Source organism: Scyliorhinus torazame, chromosome 1 (genome assembly GCF_047496885.1).
Source record: "Scyliorhinus torazame isolate Kashiwa2021f chromosome 1, sScyTor2.1, whole genome shotgun sequence".
Lineage (NCBI taxonomy): Eukaryota > Metazoa > Chordata > Chondrichthyes > Carcharhiniformes > Scyliorhinidae > Scyliorhinus > Scyliorhinus torazame.
Genome location: NC_092707.1, coordinates 201,943,257 through 201,970,228, shown reverse-complemented (window position 1 = coordinate 201,970,228; position 26,972 = coordinate 201,943,257). Strand labels below are relative to the sequence as shown.

Sequence of the window (26,972 nt, the reverse complement as noted above, 5' to 3'; positions counted from 1 at the left end):
TGTACTTTTCCAATTGTCAGAAGTGCCACAAAGCATTCAAAAATGTAAAAATAAAATGCCCTGTCACCTTCTGCTGTCATGTTTTGCACTGTAATTCAATGCTCTGCTTAAAAAAAAAACGTGCTTTGGAAATGTGAAAATAATCTCAGGCCCTGGGCGAAATTCTCCCCCAACGGCACGATGTCCGCCGACTGGCGCCAGAAACGGCGCCAATCAGACGGGCATCGCGCCGGCCCAAAGGTGCGGAATGCTCCGCATCTTTGGGGGCCGAGCCCCAACATTGAGGGGCTAGGCTGGCGCCGGAGGGATTTCCGCCCCGCCAGCTGGCGGAAATGGTGTTTGTTGCCCCGCCAGCTGGCGGAAATGGCGTTAGTTGCCCCGCCAGCTGGCGCGGAAATGCGGCGCATGCGCGGGAGCGTCAGCGGTGGCCGACAGTTTCCCGCGCATGCGCAGTGGGGAGAGTCTCTTCCGCCTCCGCCATGGTGGAGGCCGTGGCGGAGGCGGAAGGGAAAGAGTGCCCCCATGGCACAGGCCCGCCCGCGGATCGGTGGGCCCCGATCGCGGGCCAGGCCACCGTGGGGGCACCCCCCGGGGTCAGATCACCCCGCGCCCCCCCCAGGACCCCGGAGCCCGACCACGCCGCCTGGTCCCGCCGGTAAATACCAGCTTTGATTTACGCCGGCGGGACAGGCAATTTCTGGGCGGGACTTCGGCCCATCCGGACCGTGGAAAATTGAGCGGGGGGGGTCCCGCCAACCGGCGCGGCCCGATTCCCGCCCCCGCCCAATCTCCGGTACCGGAGACTTCGGCGGGGCGGGGGCGAGATTCACGGCGGCCAACGGCCATTCTCTGACCCGGCGGGGGGGTCGGAGAATGACGCCCCCTGATCCCCTCCATTGGATGACAAGTACTCTACTTTGAAACGGAAGATAGAACATCGTAGTTTCATCAGTTCCAGGCAGTGCAGCTGAAAAGTTTTGTTGTGACAGGTGTAACCATTATGAATGCCTGGCTAGATTTCAGAAGTTATTTTGTCTTCAGCTCAGCACATGGTCTATTGATCCATGAATGATTAACAGTTTTGGGGGACTGAGATCAGATAATATGCCTTTAATGTGTTTTTTTTGTTTACAATTCTAATAAGCATTTAAAAAATTACACTTTTTTACATTAGAGTTGGTATTTTTCAGGATTAATGATAGTGTGTTTGAATTCAGGGTTTTGTTAGAATGTTAGAGGTATAATTTCCCCCCCAATGATTTAAAAATAATTCATATTACTATTGGAGGCTCCTGAAGATTGTACATAGCAGACGCTGGGTGAATGGCTATGGAGGATGTATGGGGGGGGTGTGTGTATAGAGGTAGCATAGGGAATCTGAGGGGGCAGAGAGGTAAGGTTCAGGAGGCTTTTAAACAATGTTGGGAGCTAATCGGCCTGCCTCCATAACCACAACCATCACTGCTCACAAAATGCAATGCCAGACCCCTGTGAAAAGACAAATGTCCCAGGTAAAGTCACACGTGGGTTGGGCATCACGGAAGCTGCAAAAGGGCACAGGTGAGGCTTTCCCGAGCCCACATGAAAACCCAACCCATTCAGTTACCTTGAAGCAGTGGCCTTAGTCAGAGACATTTTTCTCGAGCTGATTCTCACTTGTACCTTTCCTCTTGACTTTCAGATATTCATGAAAGTGCGTCAGCTTTTCTGCAGCTTGAAAAATCAGCCTTGGCTCAGTGGGCAAGATTCTCAATTATGAGTCAGTTGATTCAAGACCCATTCTATGAACTTTGGGCACATATTCTAGGCTGACACTACTGTGCAGTACAATACTGAGGGAGTACTGCGCTGACAGAAGTGCTGTCTTTTTGATAAGGCCACGGCCCTTCTTCTCTAGCACACACAGAAGGTTTCATGGCTTTATTTCAAAGAGGAGTGCAGGCATTCTTCCCAGTGTGCTGACTAATATTTATCCCTCAATCAACATTACTAAGACAAATGACCTGGTCATTATTCTACTGTGGGGGCTTACTGTTGCATCTCTTACATTACAACAGTGACTAAGATTCCGAAGTATTTAAATCCTGTAAAGTGACTGTAAATGACGGAACGTGCCTCTGTGACCAAATGTGTGGTTACCTGCATTCACTTGCATTTATATAGTGCCTTTCAAGACAGCAGGATGTCCCAAATTACTTTACAGCCAATGAAGTACTTATTCAAGTGCAGTCATTGTTCTATTGTAGAAAGCAAAGGAAACAACTGGAGCCAATCTTTACACACTTTTATATTTATTTACAAGGTAACACATTGCAAGCACATATCTCCGAACCAAACAACTACAGTTTTGTCTATTTACAAGGAGTGAAGTAAATGCCCAGTTAATGCTCGCCATCTTCCTACAATTAAATGCAATTAATATAGAATTAATTGCCACTGTTATAATGTGGATAAAGATGTGCAGGTTAGGTGGATTGGCCATGCTAAATTGCCCATAGTGTCCAAAAAAAGGTTGGGTGGGGTTACTGGGTTATGGGGATAGGGTGGAGGTGTTGGCTTAATTAGGGTGCCCTTTCCAAGGGCCAGTGCAGACTCGATGGGCCAAATGGCCTCCTGCACTTTAAAGTCATGATTCTTTGATTCTATGACAGCCTGTTTGGGCACAGCAAGCTCCCACAAGAAGCAGTGTTATAATATCCAGATAATCTGCTCTAGTAGGTTGAAGGATGAATATTAGCCAGGGCACTTGGGAAAACCTCTTCTTCAAGATAGTGCTTCATGAGGATCTTTTACAGCCACTCGCCATGGCAGAAAGGGTTTCAATTTAATATCTCATCCAAAGAATGGCACCCTCATATTCTGTCAGCAATGTCACCTGAGAATTTTCAATCCAAAGAATGGACTTTTGTAGATAGCAGCTTCAGATTATGCCATTCTAAGACTACATCAGAAACATTTGATTAAGTGGATGGCAATACCTTACGCAGGAGTTGACACGGAAATCATGTGACCATTTAGGCATGTATTTCTTGAAAGAAATGCACTCAAGGTTCCCACTCGGAAATATTAAACTGACCGCAATTCTGGAATGAATCAAAACCCCAGGAAACCCTGTGGCCTAAAAATATTTTGTGTTTGTTTTCCCCTCTCAGATTTGGTGCCCTGTGACACGCTCGCTGGATCGGCAGAGAAGCTGAATCACCTGACAACAGACAGGCCCAAACACAAGGGGCGCAGGCCACCCTCCCAATTTGTTGCTCCAACTGCCGTGAGTCCCCCATTTGCCTCTAGGCTCTGAGCAGCTCCCATCACTTGCATGAGGGAAGGTTCCAAATGTCAATGCACATTTTAAGAGAAAAAAAACACATTGGGCACTGAATCTGAAAGGGAAAGGCAGCGTAAAATATTGATTCCTCAGCAGATATGTTAATCTCCTTCAGTTTTTGTCTGGTATGGGTGGATCTCCCATGCAATTGGTCTTGATGAAATGCATGCAGTATCGCAAAATACAAGGGAGCTTGTGGTCCTAGAACTTCCAGCCTCTGTTTACAAAGGGGATTTCCATTATAACTGACTACAAGGGGATTGGAGTGCAAGAATAAGGACATTTTTATGCAATTGTATAGAGCATTGGTCAGACTACATCTGAGATACTGTGTGTAGTTCTGCTGTCCACGAGTGAGGGGCGGGATTCTCTGATCCTGAGGCTAAGTGTTGACGCCGCCGTAAACGCCGTTGCGTTTCTCGACGGCATCAACATGGCCTCAGGAGCAGTGATTCTGGCCCCTACAGGTGACCCACGCGGCTCCAGCTGCCGATCCCGGCATCAGATGGGCGCCGCGGGTCTGTGCATGCGCAGTGGGGCCGACGCCAACGCGCGCATGTGCAGTGGGACCTGCGCGATTGCCGCGCATGCGCAGTGGCTTCCTTCTCCGCGCCGGCCCAGACACAACATGGCGTAGGGCTACAGGGGTCGGCGCGGAACAAAAGAGGCCCACAGCCCAAGAGGCCGGCCCGCCGGTCGGTAGGCCCTGATTGCGGGCCAGGCCACAACGGAGGCCCCCCCCCCCCCCCGGGTTGGACCCCCCTCCTCCCCACCAGGCTGCCCCCGGATCCATTCACGCCGAGGTCCAGCCGGGTAAGAGCAGGTTAGAACGGCGCTGGCAGGACTTGGGTGTTTTTATAGGCCATTCCGGGCCGAGAATTGGCGGTGGGCCCCCGTAGAGCAGCCCCCGACCGGCGCCGTGCCAACCGCGCCAGCGTCAATAGCACTGATTCTCCGTTCTCCGGAGAATCTGCGGACTGGCATCGGGGCGGTGTCGCGTGATTCGCGCCCTTCCGGGCAATTCTCCGGCCCGGCCTGGGCTGAGAGAATCCCGCCCGAGATCCTCTGGCTGTTCACACCAACGGATCTTCCAGTCCTGCCGATGGCGTGCCCCCGCCGCAGGTTTCCTGGCAGCGTGGAGTGGATTCAATGGGAAATTCTAGTGACAGCGACAGCCCCAGCAGATCCTGCCGCTGGACACTGGCAGGCCGCCTCTCGCTGCCGAGAAACACGCCACGAGGAGGCCAGAGAATCTCGCCCCACATCTAAGGAAGGGTATACCTGCCTCGGAGGTAATGCAGAACTGTTCCAGCGGATTGGTTGCTGAGGTGAAAAGCTGTACGAACTGGGGTTATACTGTCTGGAGCTGAGAAGAGCGAGAGGTGACCTCATTGAAACATGGAAGATTCTGAAGGGCCTTTATAGGGTAGACACTGAGAGGTTGTTCCGTCTGGCTGGGGAATCGAAAACATGGAGGCACAGACTCAGGATAAGGGATCCATCATTTTGGACTGGGATGAGAAGAGGCTTCTTCACTCGAAGGATTCTGAATCTTTGGAATTTTCTATCTAGAGAGTTGTGGATGCTCCATCATTGAATATATTTACGTTTTCGGTGACTGATTTTGTTATTTCAAGGAACTGAGGGATTTGGGGAGCAAGCAGAAGATGAACCATGATATTGCTGAAGCTTTTAATTTTACACTCATGAGAACAAACCCAAGGAAGCCAATTTTCAAACCATTTATATTAGAAGAGAAAAGGGGTGCTGACTGGTTGGTAAATCGACCCTGATTGGTCAAGGCATTGCCATGTAGAAAGCAATGGGGAACTATTGCTCCCAGGTAACTCAAAAATGTGCAAGGCTTGAACATATTCCTTGTGCTTTCAGAGACTAGGTCCCTGCGCATGAGTGCAAATACAAGTGAGCCACACTGCGAGCTCAACTGATTATTTTAAATTGGCTGTTTGTGTATTTGGTCACACACTCAGGATTGTTCACAAAGTGCTGCCCAATTGGGGAATCATATCTAACAGTAGACATTTTGTTTTGAGTTTTGCAAGTGTGGATTGTTTGAGTATGATCTACACTCTGCCTATTACAAACAGTCAGCAACGGTTCCACGGCAATGCCTTGGCCAATTAGAGCTGGCTTATGAAACAATCAGTACCCCTTTTTCCTGTAGTGTAATTGTTGTGATCGTTTAAAATTTTGCATTCTTACATTTGGCCTGTTGAATCAGATGAAAAACTTCAGCAACATGTTCTCTTTTCATCAGCTATGATCCTTTTTGATTTGCTGGACTGGCTCAACTGGCTGTATGGCCTACACCTGCTCCTATTTTTTATGTCCTTACAGGGTTAAATGTTGACAACAAAAGCATGAGCTAAAATCTGTGGCAACAGGAAGTGAAGTCTGTGAAGAGGAAATATGCAAGTGCTTAGATTTAAAAACTATATGAAACAATATATTGATTTTGTTGGGGTTTTCCTCCCAAAATTACTTATTTTGCTCAGTCCATAACAAGTCTCTGAGTAGGGTTAGAATCCCAGGATGTTCACCCCATACACCCCACCCCCCCAGTCTCAGCTGACCCCAGTAAATGCCCCACAGCTGATAGGATTTGGATGGACACCCAGAGAGTCTAAGAGAAGCAAGACCTGAAGGTGACCTACACGAGCTGCTAGCTAGAAGCCGAGTGACACTATTGGTGTGTATTTAGCAATTGCAAATCACCAAAGCCAAGTGAGAACCTCCTCATTTGCTGGGGCGAATAGTCTGCAACTTAGTCTGTAGAGATGACACTTCTTGGTAATGTGCAGCATTGGTTGAGCCCCTCCGCAAGGGTGTAAGGGGTTAGTCCTGAGGTCCCAGTGGTGGAAGTTGGTTGCACAGGGGCCTTGTCCTGTCCGGAATCCAGTTAGCAAGGAGCACTGTCGCCGGGGAGTTCAAAGTCTGCTATTTGACAGATGTGTTTTGTCACAAGGAACCTGTTAGTGACTTCCCATGTTACCCATTCATCAATCCAAAGAATTCTGGTAGACCTTGCTTGGGAAGGTGGAGATGGAAGGTGAGCAGTAGGCGGGTTGAACAGGTTATCATGGAGTGTGTGGGGACTTCGGTGGCGGCCATGGAGGGGTAGGTCGTACATTTGATAGCTCCCGCCTGTAACGGACTTTTGGATCTTTTTCCCCCGGTTTTATTCGGATTTTATGTGATAAATCAGTGAAGAGTGAGACAGTGAGGAGAAATCCCCCTTCGGTGTATGGAGAATTGGACCAGAAGTGGCCGGGTGAGACGGCAAAGTCCAATAAGGGAGAAGCAAGCAGAGCTGGTAATACGGGACAGCATGGCGGAGGGCAAGGGCCGCGGGGAGACGGCGCAGTGGTCGACGGAGCAGCTGATGGAGTTTTTTGAGGATTGCTTCACCAAGCTGAAGAAGGACACGCTGGACCTGATTAAGGCTTCGATTGATCACGTGGTTCAGAATCAGGAAACCCACGGGAGAGCGATCCAGGAGGTCGAACAAAAGTTGTCCGAGCATGAGGAGTATATAACCGTGCTGGAAATCAAGGTGGGGATGATGAACGACCGCCAGAAAAGAATGCAGGAGAAGCTGGAGGAGCTGGAGAATAGGTCCAGGAGGCAGAATCTCAGAATTGTTGGCCTCCCTGAAGGCAGTGAGGGATCGGACGCGAGGGCCTATGTGACGGACATGTTGGAGAAGTTGTTGGGGGCTGGGGCGTTCCCTCGGCCCCTGGAATTGGACAGAGCGCACAGAGCCCTCGCGAGGAAGCCCAGAGCGAACGAACCGCCGAGGGCCATGGTGGTACGTTTTCACCGTTTTATGGACAAGGAACACGTTTGACGGTGGGCCAAGAAAGAACGGAGCAGCAAGTGGGAGAACTGTGAGTTGCGTAATTATCAAGACCTGGGAGCGGATTTGGCCAAGAGGCGAGCTGGGTTCAATCGGGCAAAAACAACCCTCTTTAAGAAGGGGGTGAAGTTTGGGATGCTGTACCCAGCCCGTCTGCGGGTCACACATGAGGAAAGGGACTTCTACTTCGAAACACCAGACGAAGTATGGACCTTTATTAAAGAAAAGAAGCTGGAGGCAAATTAAAAGACATTTAAGCCTCGGAGAAGTTCTGTGGCGGTGATTTGTGGTGCTGGATTGTAAAACTTTAAGTAGTTCTGTGTGAATTAATGGGCTGTGTGGATGGTTAAAGGTTGATCTGTCTTGCAGAGACTTTGTTTGAGGGGGGGGGGGGATGGGCTTTGAATTTAGTTCTGCTTTTTGGGTGACTATTTTTCTAAAGTGTTTGTTTCTTCCCTTTTTTTTCTGTTGTTTGTTTACTGGGGAATGTGATGCTGTTAAAATGTTTATTCATGTGGGGGGGGGGAGAGAGGAGTGAACAATAGGGAGACAGACTGCTTGGTGCCAGGGGCGGGAGCTATCGAGTCAGCATGGGTAAGCTGACTCTCGGAAGCGCAGTGGGGTGTGGACAGGTGTTAAGCTGGAGCTTGACTTGGGGAATTGGGTTTTTAGTGTTGATGCTAGGTGGGGAGGGAGGAGGGGAAGCTGCTTTGCTGACAGGGGAGGAATTGTTATTAGGGGACAAATGGGAGGTCAGGAACGGCGACAGCCCAAGGGGGGACTCGAGGAAGCTCGAAGTTGGCCTAAAAAGGGTGATGGCTAGTCGGCAGGGGGTGGAAACCCCCCCATCCAGGCTGATCGCATGGAACGTGAGAGGACTGAATGGGCCGGTCAAGAGGGCTCGGTGTGTTCGCACATTTGAGGGTACTGAAGGCGGACGTGGCAATGCTACAAGAGACACACCTAAAGGTTACAGACCAGACGAGATTGAGGAAGGGGTGGATTAGCCAAGTGTTCCACTCAGGACTGGACTCAAAGACCAGGGGCGTAGCGATCAGGAATTTATGAGGCGGGTGTTTGGTAAGACCCCAGACTTAGAGTCACATAACCTGATCATGGGAGAGGACATCAACACAGTCATTGATCCGGAATTGGACCGATCAATATCCAAGACAGGGAGGAGGCCGGCTGCGGCAAAGGAATTGAAGGGTTTTATGGAATAGATGGGGGGTGTAGACCCATGGAGGTTTGCACGGCCGAGGACGAATGAGTTTTCCTTTTTTTCTCATGTCCACAAGGTATACTCTTGCATCAACTTTTTTGTTCTGAGCAGGGCGCTAACACCGAAGGTGGTGGATACTGAGTATTCGGCTATTGCAGTGTCGGATCATGCCCCGCACTGGGTGGATCTACGGGTCAGTGTGGAAAGAGGGCAAGGCCCGCTGTGGAGACTGGATGTGGGGTTGCTAGTAGACGAGGCGGTTTGTGGGCGGGTTAACAAGTCCATCCAGAACTACCTGGAAACAAACAATACGGGGAGGTCTCTGCAGCAACGGTCTGGGAAGCTTTAAAGGCAGTAGTCAGAGGGGAATTAATCTCGATATGGGCCCACATAGAAAAGGTGGAATTGGCTGAGAGGGATAGATTAGTGGAGGAGATACTCCAGGTGGACAGGAGATACTCGGAGGCCCCGGACGCGAGGCTCCTGAGGGAGCGGCGGAGGTTACAGGTGGAATTTGGGCTGTTGACCACAGGGAAAGCAGTGGAACAGTTAAGGAAGGCAAGGGGGGGGCGATCTATAAGTGCAGGGAAAAGGCAAGCAGAATGTTGGCGCACCAGCTCAAGAAAAGCGGGGGGTGAATGAGGTGTTTAAGGATTTTTATGGTAATTGTATGAGTCGGAACCCCCCCCGGCTGGAGTGGAGGGGATGAGGCAATTTCTGGATCAGTTGAGGTTCCCGAGGGTAGAGGAGGACCTGGTGGAGGGGCTGGGGGCCCCAATTGAGATTGAGGAAATAATCAAGGGGCTGGAGGGCGTGCAGTCGGGCAAGGGGTCTGACGGCTACCCGGTGGAATTCTATAAGAAGTTTTCAGAGATATTGAGCCCACTGCTGTTGAAGACATTTAACAAAGCAAGAGAGAAGGGAGTCCTCCCCGCAACAATGTCGCAGGCCTCGATTTCATTGATCCTAAAACAGGAGAAGGACCCGGAGCAATGCGGGTCATACAGGCCGATTTCTCTACTGAATATGGATGCCAAACTGCTGGCTAAGATACTGGCCACGAGGATAGAGAACTGTGTCCTGGGGGGATAGAGGAAGACCAGACGGGATTTGTTAAGGGCCGGCAACTTAAGGCCAATGTTCGAAGGCTTCTAAATGTTATTATGATGCCCTCAGAAGGAGGTCAGATGGAGGTGTGGAGCAATGGATGAGGAGAAGGCTTTTGATCGGGTGGAGTGGAATTACCTGTGGGAGGCTCTGGGAAGGTTTGGGTTTGGTGAGGGCTTTATCGACTGGGTGCGGTTGCTCTATCAGGCACCAGTAGCGAGTGTGCGTACGAACCGGCTGAGGTCAGGGTATTTTAAACTACACCGAGGGACGAGGCAAGAGTGCCCCCTCTTCCCGTTACTGTATGCTCTGGCCATAGGGCCTTTGGCCATGGCGTTGAGAACCTCTAGGAACTGGGAAAGGGCTGGTTCGGGGGAGTGTGGAGCACCGGGTCTCGCTCTATGCAGGTGACCTGTTCTTGTACATTTGATATTTGTGATCCAGGCAAGAGAGCAGGAAAAGAGACTGAGAGAGCTGCCGCTTAGAATGGTAGGGAAGAGCTTTCGATATCTGGGAATCCAGGTGGCCTGGAAATGGGAGGTACTAAACAAGTTAAACCTATCCCGGTTGATAGAACAAATGGAAGGGGACTTTAAGAGATGGGACATGCTCCCGCTATCACTGGCGGGGAGGGTACAGATCGTGAAAATGACGGTCCTCCCCAGATTTCTGTTTGTCTTTCAGTGCCTCCCCATCTTCATCCCAAAGGCCTTTTTCAAGCGGGTGAATAAGATTACTTTGGGCTTTGTGTGGGCGAGTAAAACCCCGCGAGTGAAGAAAGTGTTGCTGGAGCGCAGTCGGGGGTAGGGTGGGTTGGTGCTGCCGAACCTCTGCAATTACTACTGGGCGGCTAATATAACCATGATCAGGAAGTGGGTAGTGGGGGAGGGGTCCACATGGGAGCGGATGGAGGCGGCGACATGTAAAGACACCAGTCCTGGAACATTGGTAACGGCACCGTTGCCGTTCTCGCCGGCCCGATAGTCCACAAGTCCGGTGGTAGTGGCGACTCTGAGAATCTGGGGGCAGTGGAGGAGATATAAGAGAGTGGAGGGAGCATCGGTTTGGACCCCGATTTAGAACAACCACAGGTTTGTACCGGGTAGGCTAGATGGCGGGTTTTGCTAAGGCAATGTCCACGGTGCTAAAAACACGGGTGGTGCCGAGTCCGCAGGTAGCGATCTTTGGAGTGTCGGAAGATCCGGGAGTTCAGGGGGCGAAAGAGGCCGACGTCCTGGCCTTTGCCTCCCTGGTAGCCCGGAGATGGATCTTGTTAATGTGGAGGGACTCGAAGCCCCTGAGTGTAGAGACCTGGGTTAGTGACACGGCTGGGTTTCTCAGTCTTGAGAAAATAAAATGCGTCTTAAGAGGGTCAATGTTAGGGTTCTCCCGGAGGTGGCAGCCGTTCATCGACTTTCTCGGGGAAAATTAAAATGTCAGCAGATGCAGTATTCCAAGGGGGGTGGGGGGGGGGGGGGGGGCGGATTGTTGTTGTTTGGTTGAGGTGTGTGAAGATTGGTTTGGGGGGGGAAATGTTCATTTTGCCATGTGGATGTTATTGTTTTTGTTAATGTTATAAAGATTTTCAAATACCTCAATAAAAATATTATTAAAAAAATAATCATGGAGTGTGTGAGTGGGCTGCAGCACAGATGGTTACAACCTGCTTGTGTATTTACATCAGTTGGCAGGTGTGTGGGGGAGTGCTGTTTGCGAGGACAGGAAGCCAGGAGAGGGGTATTGAAGGGAGAGTTTCAGTTATAATGCGCAATGTTTCATTCAGTTGAGTGTCAACAAGATGTATGAGTGTGTGTGTGTGCGTGTGTGTGCGTGTGTGTGTGTGTGTGATGACCTTTGCCGGACAGATGCTCAGTATTCTGCTGTGGAGTATGATAGGGAAAGTTCTGAGGTCGAGAGCAGCTCCCCACATAGATCCATCAAGTTTGGTCAATGGGTTGTTTCTGATTTTGCTGCTGTTTCCTTCAGATGTTCTCTGAAAGCCAGAATCTCCAGCCACTCCCAAGATAGGGTGGCACAGTGGCACAGTGGTTAGCACTGCTGCCTCACAGTGCAGGGACCCGGGTTCAATTCCAGCCTTGGGTGACTGTCCGTGCAGAGTCTGCACTTTCTCCCGGGTCTGCGTGGGTTTCCTCCGGGTGCTCCAGTTTCCGCTCACAATCCAAAGATGTGCAGGTTAGGTGGATTGGCCATGATAAATTGGCCCTCGGTGGATAGTGTGGGGTTTGGGACTAGGTAGGGTGCTCTTTCAAAGGATTGGGGTAGACTCGATGGACTGAATGGCCTTTTTTTGCACTGGAGGGATTCTATGTTTGGTTGTGATGGTGCTTTATAGACCAACCGGGTAGATATGCAATACTTTTTTGGCACAGGTATTGTGGAGTTTGAACACACTGGATGGTTTTAAAGGTATTTAACATGAATACCATGTGCTGCAGTAAACATTTTGGTTTAACAAGTAACGTTAACTTCTGTCATTAAGAGATTTTTAACTTTATTCACTCCCTCATTCTCCATTAGTTTTTTTCCCTTTAAATTTTCCTCCCGAGGGTAGTTGGTGTTCCAGAGGCACCTCACCGGATGGAAGAATGTGAATTTATATGGCTGCAATTTGCACTCAAGCAAATCCTCTCCTATCCCCAGAGCTGCAGGAAGACAACAGGAATTTAAGCTGAGAGAGAACCTCACAGGAGGAGTCAGCACTTACTGCCTTTGTGCATCTGGTAGCAGAGCTGCACTGGCCGAGGCCTTGACATTAGCAATCCGTACAATCTGCTTCTCACATGGCACAACATGGCACTGACGGCAAATAGCCTCTGAGGCAATCACAGCACCTTGCAGTGCAAAAAGGGGCCATTTGTCCCAGTCTGCCTGTGCCAGCTCTTTCAAAGAACCATCAAATTAGTTCCAATACCCTGCTCTTTTTAAATTATTTATTGCATCTGTTTACAACAATGTTGCAGGCAGTGCATATCAGATTGTGACAAATCATTCCATAAAAAATACTTCTCCTAATTTTCCCCCTGTTCTTTAGATGATCACCTTGAACCATGACCTTCATGATCTTTCTGCCAGTTTTTCACTTTTTATTGTACTAAAACGTTTCACAAATGTTAAACATCTATGATAAATCTCTCCTAATGGTTTCTGCTCAAAGGAATGCAATCCCAGTTTCTCTCAGGTCTTCAATTGAATGGAGCCCCTCATCCCTGGAACCTCTCTAGTAAATACCCTCAGCTTTACATTTGCTTTCATTCTCCTTGTGGGTTCATGGGGTCTGCAGCTGATTTCATTCTCTCTTTTTCTTCAACTGTCTGCAGCAGGATGTCAAGTGGCCACCACACCCGACAATGCCGGCGAGGGTGACGGCTCCAACCAGCCAACTGTCTGAGCAGCCCACATATAAAATGCTCCATGCGACTGCTGTCAAACCAAGCATAGTACTGCCTCATACATCAAACAATCTGCAGAAAGAGCTGGAGGACGAGGACAAGGAAACATCATTGGAAGCGTTGAGAGCAGAAGTGCGAAGTCTGCAGCTCAGTTTGGATCTGCTGAGGAATCTGCATTTGTAAGTAACACTCTTTAGAAATTTATCCGAGTCTTTATTACATCTGACAGCAGACAGGTCATCACCATCAAAATGGGAATAGGAGAGAGCAGCTTCATCATTCTGGGAATTGGACAGAGAAGTTTCCCAAACAGGGAATAGGAGAGAGCAGCTTCATCACACTGGGAATAGGAGAAAACAGCTTCATCATCAAACTGGGAATGGGAGAGAGGAGCTTCATCATCAAACTGGGAATAGGAGAGATCAGCTTGATCACCAACTGGGAATAGGAGAGAGCAGCTTCATCACACTGAGAATAGCAGAGAGTAGCATCGTCATCAAACTGAGAATACGAGAGAGCAGCTTCATGAAACTGGGAATAGGAGAGAGCTGCTTCGTCATCAAACTGGGAATACGAGAGAGCAGCTTCATGAAACTGGGAATAGGAGAGAGCTGCTTCGTCATCAAACTGGGAATACGAGAGAGAAGCTTCATGAAACTGGGAATAGGAGAGAGCAGCTTCGTCATCAAACTGGGAATACGAGAGAGCAGCTTCATGAAACTGGGAATAGGAGAGAGCTGCTTCGTCATCAAACTGGGAATAGGAGAGAGAAGCTTCATGAAACTGGGAATAGGAGAGAGCAGCTTCGTCAAACTGGGAATAGGAGAGAGCAGCTTCGTCATCAAACTGGGAATAGGAGAGCGCAGCGTCATCAAACTGGGAATAGGATAGAGCAGCATCATCATGAAATTGGGAATAGGAGTGAGAATCATCATCAAACATGAAATATGAGAGAGCATCATCATCATCAAACTGGGAATAGAAGAGAGCAGCTTCATCAAACTGGGAATAGCAGATTGGATCATTATCAAACTGGGAATAGGAGAGTGCCGCTTCATCATCAAACTGGAAATAGGAGAGAACATCTTCATCATCAAACTGGGAATAGGAGCGAGCAGCATCATCAAACTGGGAATAGGATCGAGCAGCTCCATCATCAAACTGGGAATAGGAGAGGGCAGCTTCATGAAATTGGGAATAGGAGAAAGCAGCATCATCACCAAACTGGGAATAGAAGACAGTAGCATCATCAAATGGGAATAGGAATGAGCAGCTTCATCAAATTAAAACTAGGAGAGCCGAACTTCATCAAATTGGGAACAGGTGAGAGCTGCTTCATCAAACTGGGAATAGCGAGAGCAGCTTCATCAAACTGGGAATAATGGTGGGCATCATGATGAAACTGGGAATAGGAGAAAACAGCTTCATCAAACTGGGAAAAGGAGGGAGCAGCTTCATCAAACTGGGAATAGGAGCGAGCAGCTCCATCATAAACTAGGAATAGGAGAGAGCATCATCATCATCAATCTGGGAATAGAAAAGAGCAGCTTTATCAAACTGGAAATAGCAGAGAGGATCATCATCAAACTGGGAATAGGAGAGAGCAGCTTCATCATTAAACTGGGAATAGCAGAGAGCATTATCATCATCAAACTGGGATTAGGAGAGAGCAGCTTCATCATCAAATTGGGTATAGCAGGGAGCATCATCATCATCAAACTGGGAATAGGTGCGAGCAAATTCACCCTCAATCTGGGAATTGGAGGGAGCAGCTTCATCGTCAAACTGGGAATAGGAGAGCGCATCACATCTCTACAGTGGGAATTGGAGAGCAGCTTAATCAAACTGGGAATAGGACAGAGCAGCTTCATCATCAAACTGGGAATAAGAGAGAGCATCATCATCATCAAACTGGGAATAGAAGAAGCAGCTTCATCAAACTGGCAATAGCAGAGAGCAGCTATATCAACCTGGGAATAGCAGATTGGATCATTATCAAACTGGGAATAGGAGACTGCAGCTTCATCCTCAATCTGGAAATAGGAGAGAGCAGCTTCATCATCAAACTGGGAATTGGAGCGAGCAGCTTCATCAAGCTGTGTATAGGATCGAGCAGCTCCATCATCAAACTGGGAATAGGAGAAAGCAGCGTCATCACTAAACTGGCAATAGGAGCGAGCAGCTTGATCATCAAACTGGGAATAGGAGAGAGCGGCATCATTAAACTGGGAATAGGAGAGATCAACTTCATCGAACTGGGAATAATAGAGAGTAGTTTCATCAAACTGGGAATAGGAGAGAGCAGCTTCATCAAATTGGAAGTAACAGAAAGCAGCATCATCAAACTGGGAATAGAAGACAGTAGCTTCATCAAAGTGGGAATTGGAGAGAGCAGCTTCATCAAACTGGGAAGAGGAGAGAGCAGCTTCGCCAAACTGGGAATTGCAGTCTCAGGAAATGGGGGCAACTTGCTTACAAAATGGAGAGGAGAGGTAGTCCTAATAAGGCTCAATGACTGATCGAGCTGCCCAGTCTGGAACTGACCAACAGTCTTGGGTTCAATCCCTCCGGGGTCCTGTCTCACCTGAGTCACAACAGCTGCTATTGCCCTCATTCTTCAGCGAGGAAAGATTATCCGGTGTTGCTGTTCTCAATTGCTGCAGGCTGATCTGTGCAAGTAAGTATGAGCAAGGTCAGGGTTAGGTTCAGGTCTTGTGCCACCCAAGATCAATTAGTTACTGTGTAAAGTTCTGCGGCTGGGAAGGAGGAGGGCTGGGGAGGCAGTGGTGTGGTAATACTGGACGGCTACCCATTCGCTCTGGCATTGTGACCAGCATTAGAACACTTTTTGGTGCGGAAATGAACAAAATGGACTGAAGGGAACCAATCAGTGATTGGTTGAATTTCCCGTTTATCTCTGCCCCTTTGTACCTGCGTGTCGTAGGACACATTAACCAATACTTCAGGTAATCAAATAGTTTTCTCGTTCTCTTCTCAGGAGAGATATAACCGATCTGAAGGAAGAGATTGCACACGAACGGCACAAACGCAATGCATTGCAGGTAAACCACCTGCAAGAGTTATTTTAATTATTATAATAATGTGATAAGGTAGACATTGTGGAGAGAAACTATTCTAATGGAGAAGGCCAGGAAATAAGGGTACAGCCTTGAAATTAGAGCTAGTTTGTTCGGGAACCTTGCCCAGGAGCTCGACTTCATGCTAAAAAAAATTAAAGTCTGGAACACACTCCACTAAAAAACTCTTGATGCTGGGGGATCAACTGAAAGTTTCAAAACTGAGCTTGATCGATGTTTGTCGGGTAAGGATATTTGGAGTCATGGAACCAAGGTGGGAGTGCGGGGTGGCTGGAGTCAGGCAACTGACCAGCCATGATCCCATTGAATGGCGGATCAAGATGGCCCTTGAGCCTGCTCTTCCATTCAATACGATTATGATTGATCTTACTGTGTCTAACTCAGCCTTCACTGACCCAGTCTCCATTGCTCTCTGGGCCAGAGGCTTCCACAGACTAACAATCTTCTGAAAGAAGAAATTCCTCCTCATCTCCACCTTAAATAGGAGAACTATTATTTTGAAATGGCGTTCTGTAGTTGTAGATCCCCCAAGGAACATCTTCTCAATATTTACCCTCCCCAAGGCCCCTCAGAATCTTATATGTTTAGATAAGATTACCTCTCATTCTTCTAAACTCCAATGAATATAGGCCCACCCTTAGGATCCCTGCAGTGCAGAAGGAGGCTATTCGGCTCATCGAGTCTGCACTGACCCTCAAAAAGAGCTCTCTACCTAGGCCCACTCCTCCGCCCTATCCATGTGATCCCATGGGCATTGATAATGGCCAAGCCATCTAACCTGCACATCTTTGGACTGCAGGAGGAAACCGGAGCACCCGGAGCAAACCCACGCAGACATGGAGAGAACTTGCAGACTCCACACAATTCAGGGCCGGAATTGAACCTGGAAGTAGCAGCGCTAATCACTGTGATACTGTGCTGCCCCAACCTGTTCAACCTTTCCTCATAAGATAACCCCTTCATCCTGGGAACAACCTAGTGAACCTTCTCTGAATTGCCTCAGGTGCTGGTTTAGCACAGGGCTAAATAGCTGGCTTTTAAAGCAGACAAAGGCAGACCAGCAGCGCGGGTTCAATTCCCGTACTAGCCTCCCTGAACAGGCACCGGAATGGGGCGACTAGGGGCTTTTCGCAGTAACTTCATTTGAAGCCTACTTGTGACAATAAGCGATCTTCATTTCATTTTGTTCATTTTAATGCAAATATTTATTTTCTTTCATAAGGAGACAAAAATTGTGCAAAGTACCCGAGGTGTGGTCTCACCAATGACCTGTACAGCTGCAACAAGAGTTCCCTGCTTTTGTGTTCCTTCACCCTTGCAATAAAGGCCTACATTCTGTTTGCATTCCTAATTACTTCCTGTACCTGCATATTAGCATCTTGTAATTCATGTACCACGACACCCAGATCCCTCTGTACCACAGCATTCCGCAGTCCATCTCTATTGAAATAAGATTCTGCCAAATGGCCTATCCCTGTTCATATGTTCACCTCAGACATCACTATCAAGTCATAAAATAATTTGTCATCATTTATTATTTTGTGAACGGCATATGATTCCTGTCGTGGCAGAGCAAACTCTGTTGTACCAAACTGGGCAAGTAGGGATGGGCAAGAAGTACTAACTTTGTCATCAATGCCCACATCCTGAGAATAGAGCTAAAAAAAAAAAATTCTCACCTTTCCGACATCGCACTGTCACAACTGAGCCAAATTTGAACAATTTCAAAAGTTCGGCTGACGCTCCTCTAAATTTACTGGGATTGTGATTTAAAACGGATTAATGCTCCATCAGCTTCCAGTGGTTCTTGCAGTGATATTGTAGAGCCTGCTAGTGGCACTGCTGAACAATGTCTGCTGCAGACAGGACAAAGCCAGCAGCAGTCTCTCTGTGGGTGTACACGTGAGGTTCCTGTGAGAGGAGGAGCTCCTTATCAAGGGAAAAATTGGAGGGCAGGGAGGAGGGACGAAGTAGTCCCTTGCTGAGGGATTTTGCCAGGCACTTTGGGGAGCATAGCCTGTTTCCACCCAGTGAGTAACAGGACACCAAGGATCAATAAATTCCAACAAAATGGGAAGTAATTTTTAATACATTTTGATCATTTAAAAACTTCTCTGTTGCAGGTGGAGGTCGAAAAACTGAAAAAAGTTACGGCGAATCTATGAAAGCACTACGTTCGAACGTTCTCCCCTACCCATTGACTCCCTGCCCCACTCATGCGCCCCACTCTCTGCGAAGACGAAATTCAAACAGACATTGTCCTGATCTCAGATCGGTTTGGAGTTCTGACACTGATTTCTGACACTGTGGGATTGTTATGGGGGTTGTGTCGTGCATGTTGATGGTGGAGGTCCATGAATTCTCGGGGATCCTGTGACAGAGGCCGAGACACGAAGTCAGCCAGACAGGAATCCTTCTGCTTTGAATAAACAACTTGAATACTTTTGAATTAAATTTACCGCTTGACATCACATCAGGGCATTATTATTATTTTTTAAAATATATTTTATTAAAGTTTTTCGATCAACCAAGAATTTTTCATTTTTACAGCTTTGTAACAATATATACATTGATCGTTTTTTAAATAATATATTAACGAAAGGCAAGTGCCAAAAACAAACATTAAAAAAAAAAGAAATAATAACATTGAGAGAATAAATATGAACAACTTATATATAATAACACACAAAACCCCCGAAAATCCGAGTACACCCACCCTCCACCCCCCCCCCCCCCCCCCCGCCCTTCCCCCCTGGGTTGCTGCTGCTGTCTTTCCTGTTTTCCCTTATCGCTCTGCGAGGTAGTCGAGGAACGGTTGCCACCGCCTGGTGAACCCCTGAGCGGAACCTCTTAGTGCGTACTTTATCCGCTCCAATTTTATAAACCCTGCCATGTCGTTTATCCAGGCCTCCACGCCCGGGGGTTTAGCTTCTTTCCACATAAGTAGAATCCTTCGCCGGGCTACTAGGGACGCAAAGGCCAAAACATCGGCCTCTCTCGCCTCCTGCACTCCCGGCTCTTCTGCAACCCCAAATATAGCCAACCCCCAGCTTGGTTCGACCCGGACCCCCACCACCTTTGAAATCACTCTTGCCAACCCACCCAGAACCCATGCAATACCGGACATAACCAGAACATGTGGGTGTGGTTCGCCGGGCTTCCCGCGCACCTCCCACACCTATCCTCCACTCCAAAAAATCTACTCAGCCTTGCTCCCGTCATGTGCGCCCTGTGTAGAACCTTGAATTGGATCAGGCTGAGCCTGGCACACGAGGACGAGGAATTTACCCTACTTAGGGCATCTGCCCACAGCCCCTCCCCAATCTCTTCCCCCAGCTCCTCCTCCCATTTTCCCTTCAGCTCCTCTACCATCGTCTCCCCCTCGTCTCTCATTTCCCTGTATATATCGGACACCTTACCGTCACCTACCCATGCCCCCGAAATCACTCTGTCCTGGATCCCTTGCGCCGGTAGCTGCGGAAATTCCCTCACCTGTTGCCTCACAAATGCCCTCACTTGCATATATCGAAATGCATTCCCAGGTGGCAACCCGTATTTTTCTGTCAGTGCTCCCAGACTTGCGAACGTCCCGTCCAAGAACAAGTCCTTCAGTTTCGCAATTCCTGCCCGCTGCCAGGATTGAAAGCTCCCATCTATCCTTCCCGGGACGAACCTGTGGTTGTTCCTTATCGGGGACCACACTGAGGCACCCGTCACTCCCCTGTGTCATCTCCACTGCCCCCAAATCTTCAAAGTTGCCACCACCACTGGGTTTGTGGTGTATTTTTTCGGGGCGAACGGCAACGGCACCGTCGCCAGTGCTTTTAAACTTGTTCCCTTACAGTAAGCCATCTCCAGCCTTTTCCACGCCGCCCCTTCTTCTTCACGCATCCATTTACATATCATAGACACGTTGGCGGCCCAATAATAGTCACTCAGACTCGGCAGTGCCAGTCCCCCTCTATCCCTACTTCGCTGTAGGAACCCCTTCTTTACCCTGGGGGTCTTTCCGGCCCACACAAAGCTCATGATACTCCTATCCACCTTCTTAAAAAAGGCCTTTGTAATCAGTATGGGGAGGCACTGAAACACGAAAAGGAACATCGGGAGGACCACCATTTTAATCGCCTGCACCCTACCCGCCAGTGACAGGGGCACCATGTCCCACCTCCGAAAGCCCTCCTCCATCTGCTCTACCAGTCGTGTCAAATTAAGCTTATGCAAGGTTCCCCAGTTCCTGACCACCTGGATCCCTAAATATCGGAAGTCTCTTGTTACTCTCCTCAGCGACAAATTGTCTATTCCCCTGCCCTGTTCCCCGGGGTGCATCACAAACAGTTCACTCTTCCCCATATTCAATTTGTATCCCGTAAACGCTCCAAACTCCCTGAGTGTCTGCATTATCTCGGGCATCCCCTCCACAGGGTCCGCCACATATAACAGCAAATCATCTGCATATAATTGTGTTCTTCTCCTCCTCTAAGTACCCCTCTCCACTTCTTGGAGCCCCTCAGCGCTATGGCCATTGGCTCAATTGCCAATGCAAACAGTAACGGGGACAGGGGGCACCCCTGTCTTGTGCCCCTATATAGTCGGAAGTAGTCGGATCGTTGCCTGTTTGTAACCACGCTTGCCACCGGGGCCCCTTACAGGAGCTGAACCCATCTAATGAACCCCCCCCCCAAATCCAAATCTCTTCAGTACCTCCCACAGGTAGTCCCACTCCACTCTATCAAATGCCTTCTCTGCATCCATCGCCACCACTATCTCTGCCTCCCCCTCTGATGGGGGCATCATCATCACCCCCAGCAACCTTCGTATATTGGTATTCAATTGCCTCCCTTTAACAAATCCTGTTTGGTCACCATGTACCACCCCTGGGACACAGTCCTCTATCCTTGTCGCCATCACTTTGGCCAATAACTTGGCATCTACGTTCAGGAGGGAGATAGGCCTGTATGACCCACACATCAGCGGGTCTTTGTCTCTTTTCAGGATCAACGATATCGTCACCTCCGACATCGTCGGGGGTAGTGTCCCCCTTTCCTTAGCCTCATTGAAGGTTCTCGTCAGAAGTGGGGCCAGCAGGTCCACATATTTCCTATAAAACTCCACCGGGAACCCATCCGGTCCCGGGGCCTTCCCTGCCTGCATGTTCCGGATTCCTTTTACCACCTCCTCCACCTCAATCTGCGCTCCCAGTCCTATCACCTCCTGCTCCTCAACCTTCGGGAACTGCAACTGGTCTAGGAAATGTATCATTCCCTCTTTCCCTTCCGGGAGTTGGGCCTTATACAGCTTCTCGTAGAATACCTTAAACACCCCGTTCACCTTCTCCGCTCTCTGTTCCATCCTTCCCTCCTCGTCTCTAACTCCTCCGATCTCTCTCGCCGCCCCCCTCTTCCTAAGTTGTTGGGCCAGCAGTCGGCTCGCCTTTTCCCCGTATTCATACTGTACTCCCTGTGCCTTCCTCCACTGCGTCTCCGCCTTACCCGTGGTCAACAGGTCAAAGTCCGTGTGTAGTCTCCGTCTTTCCCTGTATAGTCCTGCGTCCGGAGCCTCCGCATATTGCCTATCCACCCTCAGAATCTCCCCAATCAGTCTCTCCCTTTCTTTACCCTCTTGTTTCCCTTTATGGGCCCTTATGGAGATCAGCTCCCCTCTAACCACCGCCTTCAGCGCCTCACATCAGGGCATTATTAACAAGCACTTTTCAGCCAATGAGAGCACTTTTTGAAGTGTGGTCACTGTTTGTAATGTAAATTCAAGATGGCGGCCGGGTGAAAGATTCTCCTCCAGCGGGGTGCTCCATTTTGCCAGCAGCCCGGGGGTTTCCCGGTGGCGTGGGGCTGCCCCACAGTGGGAAACCCCTGGACTGGCCGGCGTAACAGAGCATCACGCTGGTGGGGTGAACCTGAAATGTGACGCGGCGGGGAGGAGAATCCAGCCCCTTGCATGGGTTTCCTTGCAAAGTAACGATGGCAGATTCCACTTTCTCAACCAAGCAGATGCACGGAGGCCAATCGCACCACTCTCTTACATCACGCAAAATTACTAGAACACCAGTCATCTGTTCGGATTGACCCCTACGTGGCACAGTTTGGGCTGAGGCTCGGGTGCTGATGCCTCCTTGCCGAAGGTGCCTTGATATCTCCACATGGTTGAGCCTGGAAACACCAGGAGTTGAGGCTCTGCCAGGCCTCCTAACTGAGACTGTGAAAGGCGCTACATAAATGCAAGTCTTTCCTCCACAGGTTGTTCCAATCCTCTACCGCAAAGATCGATCGGCATTGCCGGGCGTCACCTTGACACTGAAATCCGTCAAGCATGGACTTTTGTCAGGGGCTGGAAAATGAGATTAAAATGAGCGGATAGTTTCCGGGGCAGACATGATGGGCTGAACGGCCCCTTTCTGCACTCTAACTTTCTATGGTCAAAGAAGTGTCATATTGTCTCTGGTTCCTCCAGTGTCAGCAACCCTCCTGCACTCCATCCAACCGTATTCACCAAATAAACCATAAGACCATAAGACATAGGAGCGGAAGTAAGGCCATTCGGCCCATCGAGTCCACTCCACCATTCAATCATGGCTGATTTCAACTCCATTTACCCGCTCTCTCTCTCCATAGCCCTTAATTCCTCGAGAAATCAAGAATTTATCAACTTCTAACGGAGCAGGAAGCTCAAATGACTGCCTTTCCACATGATCTCTTGGCGGGGGGGGGTGTGGGGAGGAGGAGCAGGGAAGGCAGTGGGTGAATAGTACGCCCCTACAAACATGAGGTGTAATTCCGTATCCCCAGCAGGTGGTCGGGATCAGGTGAGAGATAGTACTGTTTGAGAGTATAGTGACAAACCAAGGTTGGGGGCTGGAGGATTGCATGACCCCAGAGGCAGCTCCCCAGCACACGGGACATCCCCCCCACCCCCCTGCGAATGTGACACAACCCTTAATATGTTGAAACCGATTTGAATGATGTCCAGGCCTTTGACAAATGCAAAACATTAGAAGTAATAGAGCCATGACCTTCATCTTCCAAACATTGTCCAGTTTCTTATTTTAAAACTGATCCCCAAATTGTTCACGATACCATAATTTACAGAGTGTATCACTGTTGTTAAATATATTTTTATTTAATATAGAAACAGAAAACAGAATTTTGCAGCACAGGAGGCGATTTGGCCTGGTATGTGAGAAAACTGGTGGAAAAGGAGCCCTAATAAGTAAAAACCCTCAGCAGCAACATTTTGGCAAATTCCTATCGTTATAAAAAGGCCTCAATTTGGCCCAAGCTACAGTACATAATCCCTGTTGAAAAAAACAATTAAGGATGTATTTTAAAATGAAGTTTTAAGCAGTAGGAGGATGGAAAACCCCTGTAAAAATAGGATGTGGGATCAGATGCCTCCGCGGAGGTTCCTGGCAGGTCTGCTGATGTGAACAGAGGCTGGAGAAGAGCCACCTCGAGGTCATCACAGGCAACAGCATGCCGGGAATATGGCTCAGAGGAGGCCCAGTTCCAGCCTGGCTGCTTCCAATTATGGGAAGGAGGAAGCAGGGAATTTTTCATTCCAAAAATAGTCGGCTGCAGCTTTTTTCCAAAAACAAAATTGGACAAGCTTTACACAAACAGGAAATTCCCCGCATTGCCCCCCTCCTCCCCAAAAGAATAAACATTCTGTGTCGTGCTGTCTTGAATACATAAACAGAATTTCTGGCTAACTTTGAAAAACCAGGATCAAACTAATTAGGACTGATTAAGTGATCGGAGTAGACAAATGGATCTAGCTGCATTAGAACTTAGCACAGCGTTTTATCACTACTCAATTGAGACCAGAGTTTGGGCGACCTGCATTTTACCTACTGCTGCTGGCACTGATTCCTTTGTCTTTTGTTCATAGGGGGCTGGTTGGACTCAGTTGGCTGGACGGCTGGTTCCTGCTGTCGAGAAAAGCCAACAGCGCGATTTCAATTCCCATACCGGCCCACCTCCGCAACCTTGTGCCAGGCCTGAGGTAATCCTCAGGTTAAATCACCACCAGTCAGCTCTCCCCCTCAAAAGGGAAAGCAACCTATTAACATCTGGGGCTATGGCAACTTTATATAATGACGTTTATGCAATGACGTTACTGTGAAAAGCCCCTAGTCGCCACATTCCGGCACCTGTTCGGGTACACTGAGGGAGAATTCAGAATGTCCAATTCACCTAACAGCACGTCTTTCGGGGCTTGAGGGAGGAAACCGGAGAACCCGGAGGAAACCCACGCAGTCACAGGGAGAACATGTAGACTCCGCACAGACAGTGACCCAAGTCGGGTATTGAACCTGTGACCCTGGCGCTGTGAAGCAACAGTGCTAACCACTGTGCTACCATGCCGCACACCCTTCTCTGTCAGGTCGTCCTTTGCGAAATCTCAAAATCCTCTCCTACACACCTGTGCAGCATCATGGTGCAAAAAGCAAAATATTGCAGGTGCTGGAAATCTGAAATATAGACACAAGATGTTACCATGGAGCTGCTCGGAGGTGGTGCAGTAGTATGGTCACTGGACAAGTACGCCAGAGACCCGGGATAATGTTTACGGTACCTGGGCTAGAATCCCATGTGAGATGGTGAAATTTAAATTCCCTTTCTTTAAAAAAAATCTGGAATTAAAAGCCAAACTTATGAAAACATTGTTATTAAAAAACATCTGGTTCACTACTATCCTTAAGGAAATCTGCCATCGTTACCTGGTCTGGTCTGACAACAGATCTTCGCCTCTGAAATGGCCCAACAAGTCACTTTATTCAAGGGCAATTAGGATGGGCAATAAATGCTGGCCCAGCCAGCAACACCGACACCCAATCAATTAATTTGCAAAATCTCATAAATAATAAGGGTGGTTAATTCCCTATTTGTCATTCTTTGGCTGATTAGTGCGAGCATTCAGAGAATTCCTCTGGTCCTGTTTTGGAATCAAACATCCACCTGCAAGCTCTCAGTTTAAGGTCTCTTTGGAAAAGTAGCACATTCAACACTGCCGCACTTCCTCAGTACGGCACCAGGAGTCTCGGCTTAGATTTTATGCTGAAGGCTTCGGACAACTTTCTGACTCAGAGGTGAGAGTGTAACCAACTGAGCCTGGCTGACACCCAACAACCATTTGGTAAACAGTTTGCTTGCTCTACAATGGCCTAGAGAAACTTTTAATCTTGTATCAAATGATCTCGATCTGATACTTATTAGATAAACCCCGCGGGCACCCTCTGTGCCTTTAAATAAATGTTTGTTTGGCAACTTTATTTGATGTCAAGAGACACATTTTGAATGCCCTTTGTTCCGGATCGATAATGAAAGGGTGGCAGATGTTCAAGAACGTTTTATTTGCTACGTTATCAGATTTTAGGCATTTCTAAATACACTCTGCTTGAGAGGGAATTTTTATGGAAATGGTGTTTGGCACTGCACATGAGTAAAACGTCTGCGCAAAATAACCCCAAAATGTGACACAAGCAAAAGACAAGACCCCTCTTCTAATATTTGTTAACCGTCGAAATTCATCTCTTCAACTCTGAAAGGTGTAACTTTTTGCTGAAGTATCGTTCTACCGGTGAGACCCAACAACCCTCTGCTATGTCTCACTCAATTCAGTATTTTTCATGCATCATCCTCGAGTCAGCGGGTGTTTGCAGATCAAAGGGACACTGGAGGTTAAAAAGTAACTGTAAGCAATGAGAACTAATTTGATTGTCTGGGGACGCTGGAGCTGGGCCAGGATTCGATATTTCTGCATAATCTGTCCCACGAGGCTCCGTGTCAATCTGAATTTCTGTATTTTTGAGAAGTGACAGGACTAAGGCCTGAAACGCAGAAAATAAGCTGACATGGTGATCCGTGAGGAAGAAGCCTGGTAGCCCCTAACTTACATATTTTTTTAGTGTGTGCAGCACTCACCAAGCCAGGCAATAGCTTCCACAGTGGCTAAATGGAGCCCTCTGAAACCTCTGCTGAATTTTGTCAGTGAAAGTCTATAAGTGGTCCGTGATACCAATGACTCATTTCCTTGTTTGATGTCTGGCTCCTACCTGCCTCTATCTCTGACTGTCACTAAAGCTGAGACTATGGAGAAGACCAAAACCCTGGATGGTTGATGCACCTAACAGCTGCTGTGGTTCAATTTGCCACCCCTGGAATTTCCCAGCGTGCAGAGTTTATTGAACATCGAAAGTTTCACGCGCTGGCTGTAATGGTTCAGCTTTAAGTGAGCAGCTGAATCAACTTGAGGAAGATGCCATTCTCAGGACCACAGAGTTTGGTCCTTGATACCTGTGCTGACTCGTTGAAAGAATTATCCTATTGGTCTCACCTCCCTGGCTCTTTCTCTATAAATGTAACATATTATTTTCCTTCTTGAGAATATCTCCAAAATCTCTTTGGCATCTGCTTGCTTACCCTTTCAGGCTATGCAGGCTTGACCATAACTTGCTGCATAAAAACATTTCTCCTCACGTGCCTGATGATTCTCTTGCCAATCCCCATAAATCTGTATCCATGGGTTACTGACCCTCCTGCCAGTGGAAGGAGGGTTGCCGACTCTAGGTTCATGTATTTCTTGAGGTTTCATCACGTGACTTTCTGCATACTTGCCCTCCCCTCCTATCATTGGTCACCTGACAAGCCCTGACAAGCCCATCCTCGCAGTGCCCCGCCCTCTCACCCCGATTGGAAAGTGAGAAACCTTTTTCCATTATACAACGGGATGATTTCTGGCTGTCAGTCAGCCTTTCATAACAATGAAGCTGTTCAAAGGAAGTGAAAAAGCATGTTTTTTAAATTGTCCCTATGATTTTACAGGCAACTTTCCTGGCCCATCCCCTCCTAACAGCACGGTGGGTGTACCTACACCAGTGGGCCTGCAGCGGTTCAAAGTGGCAGCTCGCCACCACCTT

The 26,972-nt window shown here is 48.5% G+C and overlaps 1 protein-coding gene across 3 annotated transcripts in view; it reads left to right on the top strand.

Moving 5' to 3' along the window:
* The window catches only part of sh3d21 (SH3 domain containing 21), a 161,714-nt gene extending 143,204 nt beyond the window's left edge, over nucleotides 1-18,510 (top strand). For 2 of the 3 annotated variants that reach the window (XM_072501976.1, XM_072501962.1), the window contains 4 exons: nucleotides 3,153-3,268; nucleotides 12,870-13,120; nucleotides 15,940-16,003; nucleotides 18,163-18,510. In XM_072501976.1, coding sequence (XP_072358077.1) covers nucleotides 3,153-3,268; nucleotides 12,870-13,120; nucleotides 15,940-16,003; nucleotides 18,163-18,204 — 473 coding nt within the window. In that variant the 3' untranslated portion in view covers nucleotides 18,205-18,510. The remainder of the gene's footprint in view (nucleotides 1-3,152; nucleotides 3,269-12,869; nucleotides 13,121-15,939; nucleotides 16,004-18,162) is intronic. The other variant, XM_072501970.1, reaches the window with a different exon arrangement.
* Nucleotides 18,511-26,972: the final 8,462 nt, after the last annotated feature.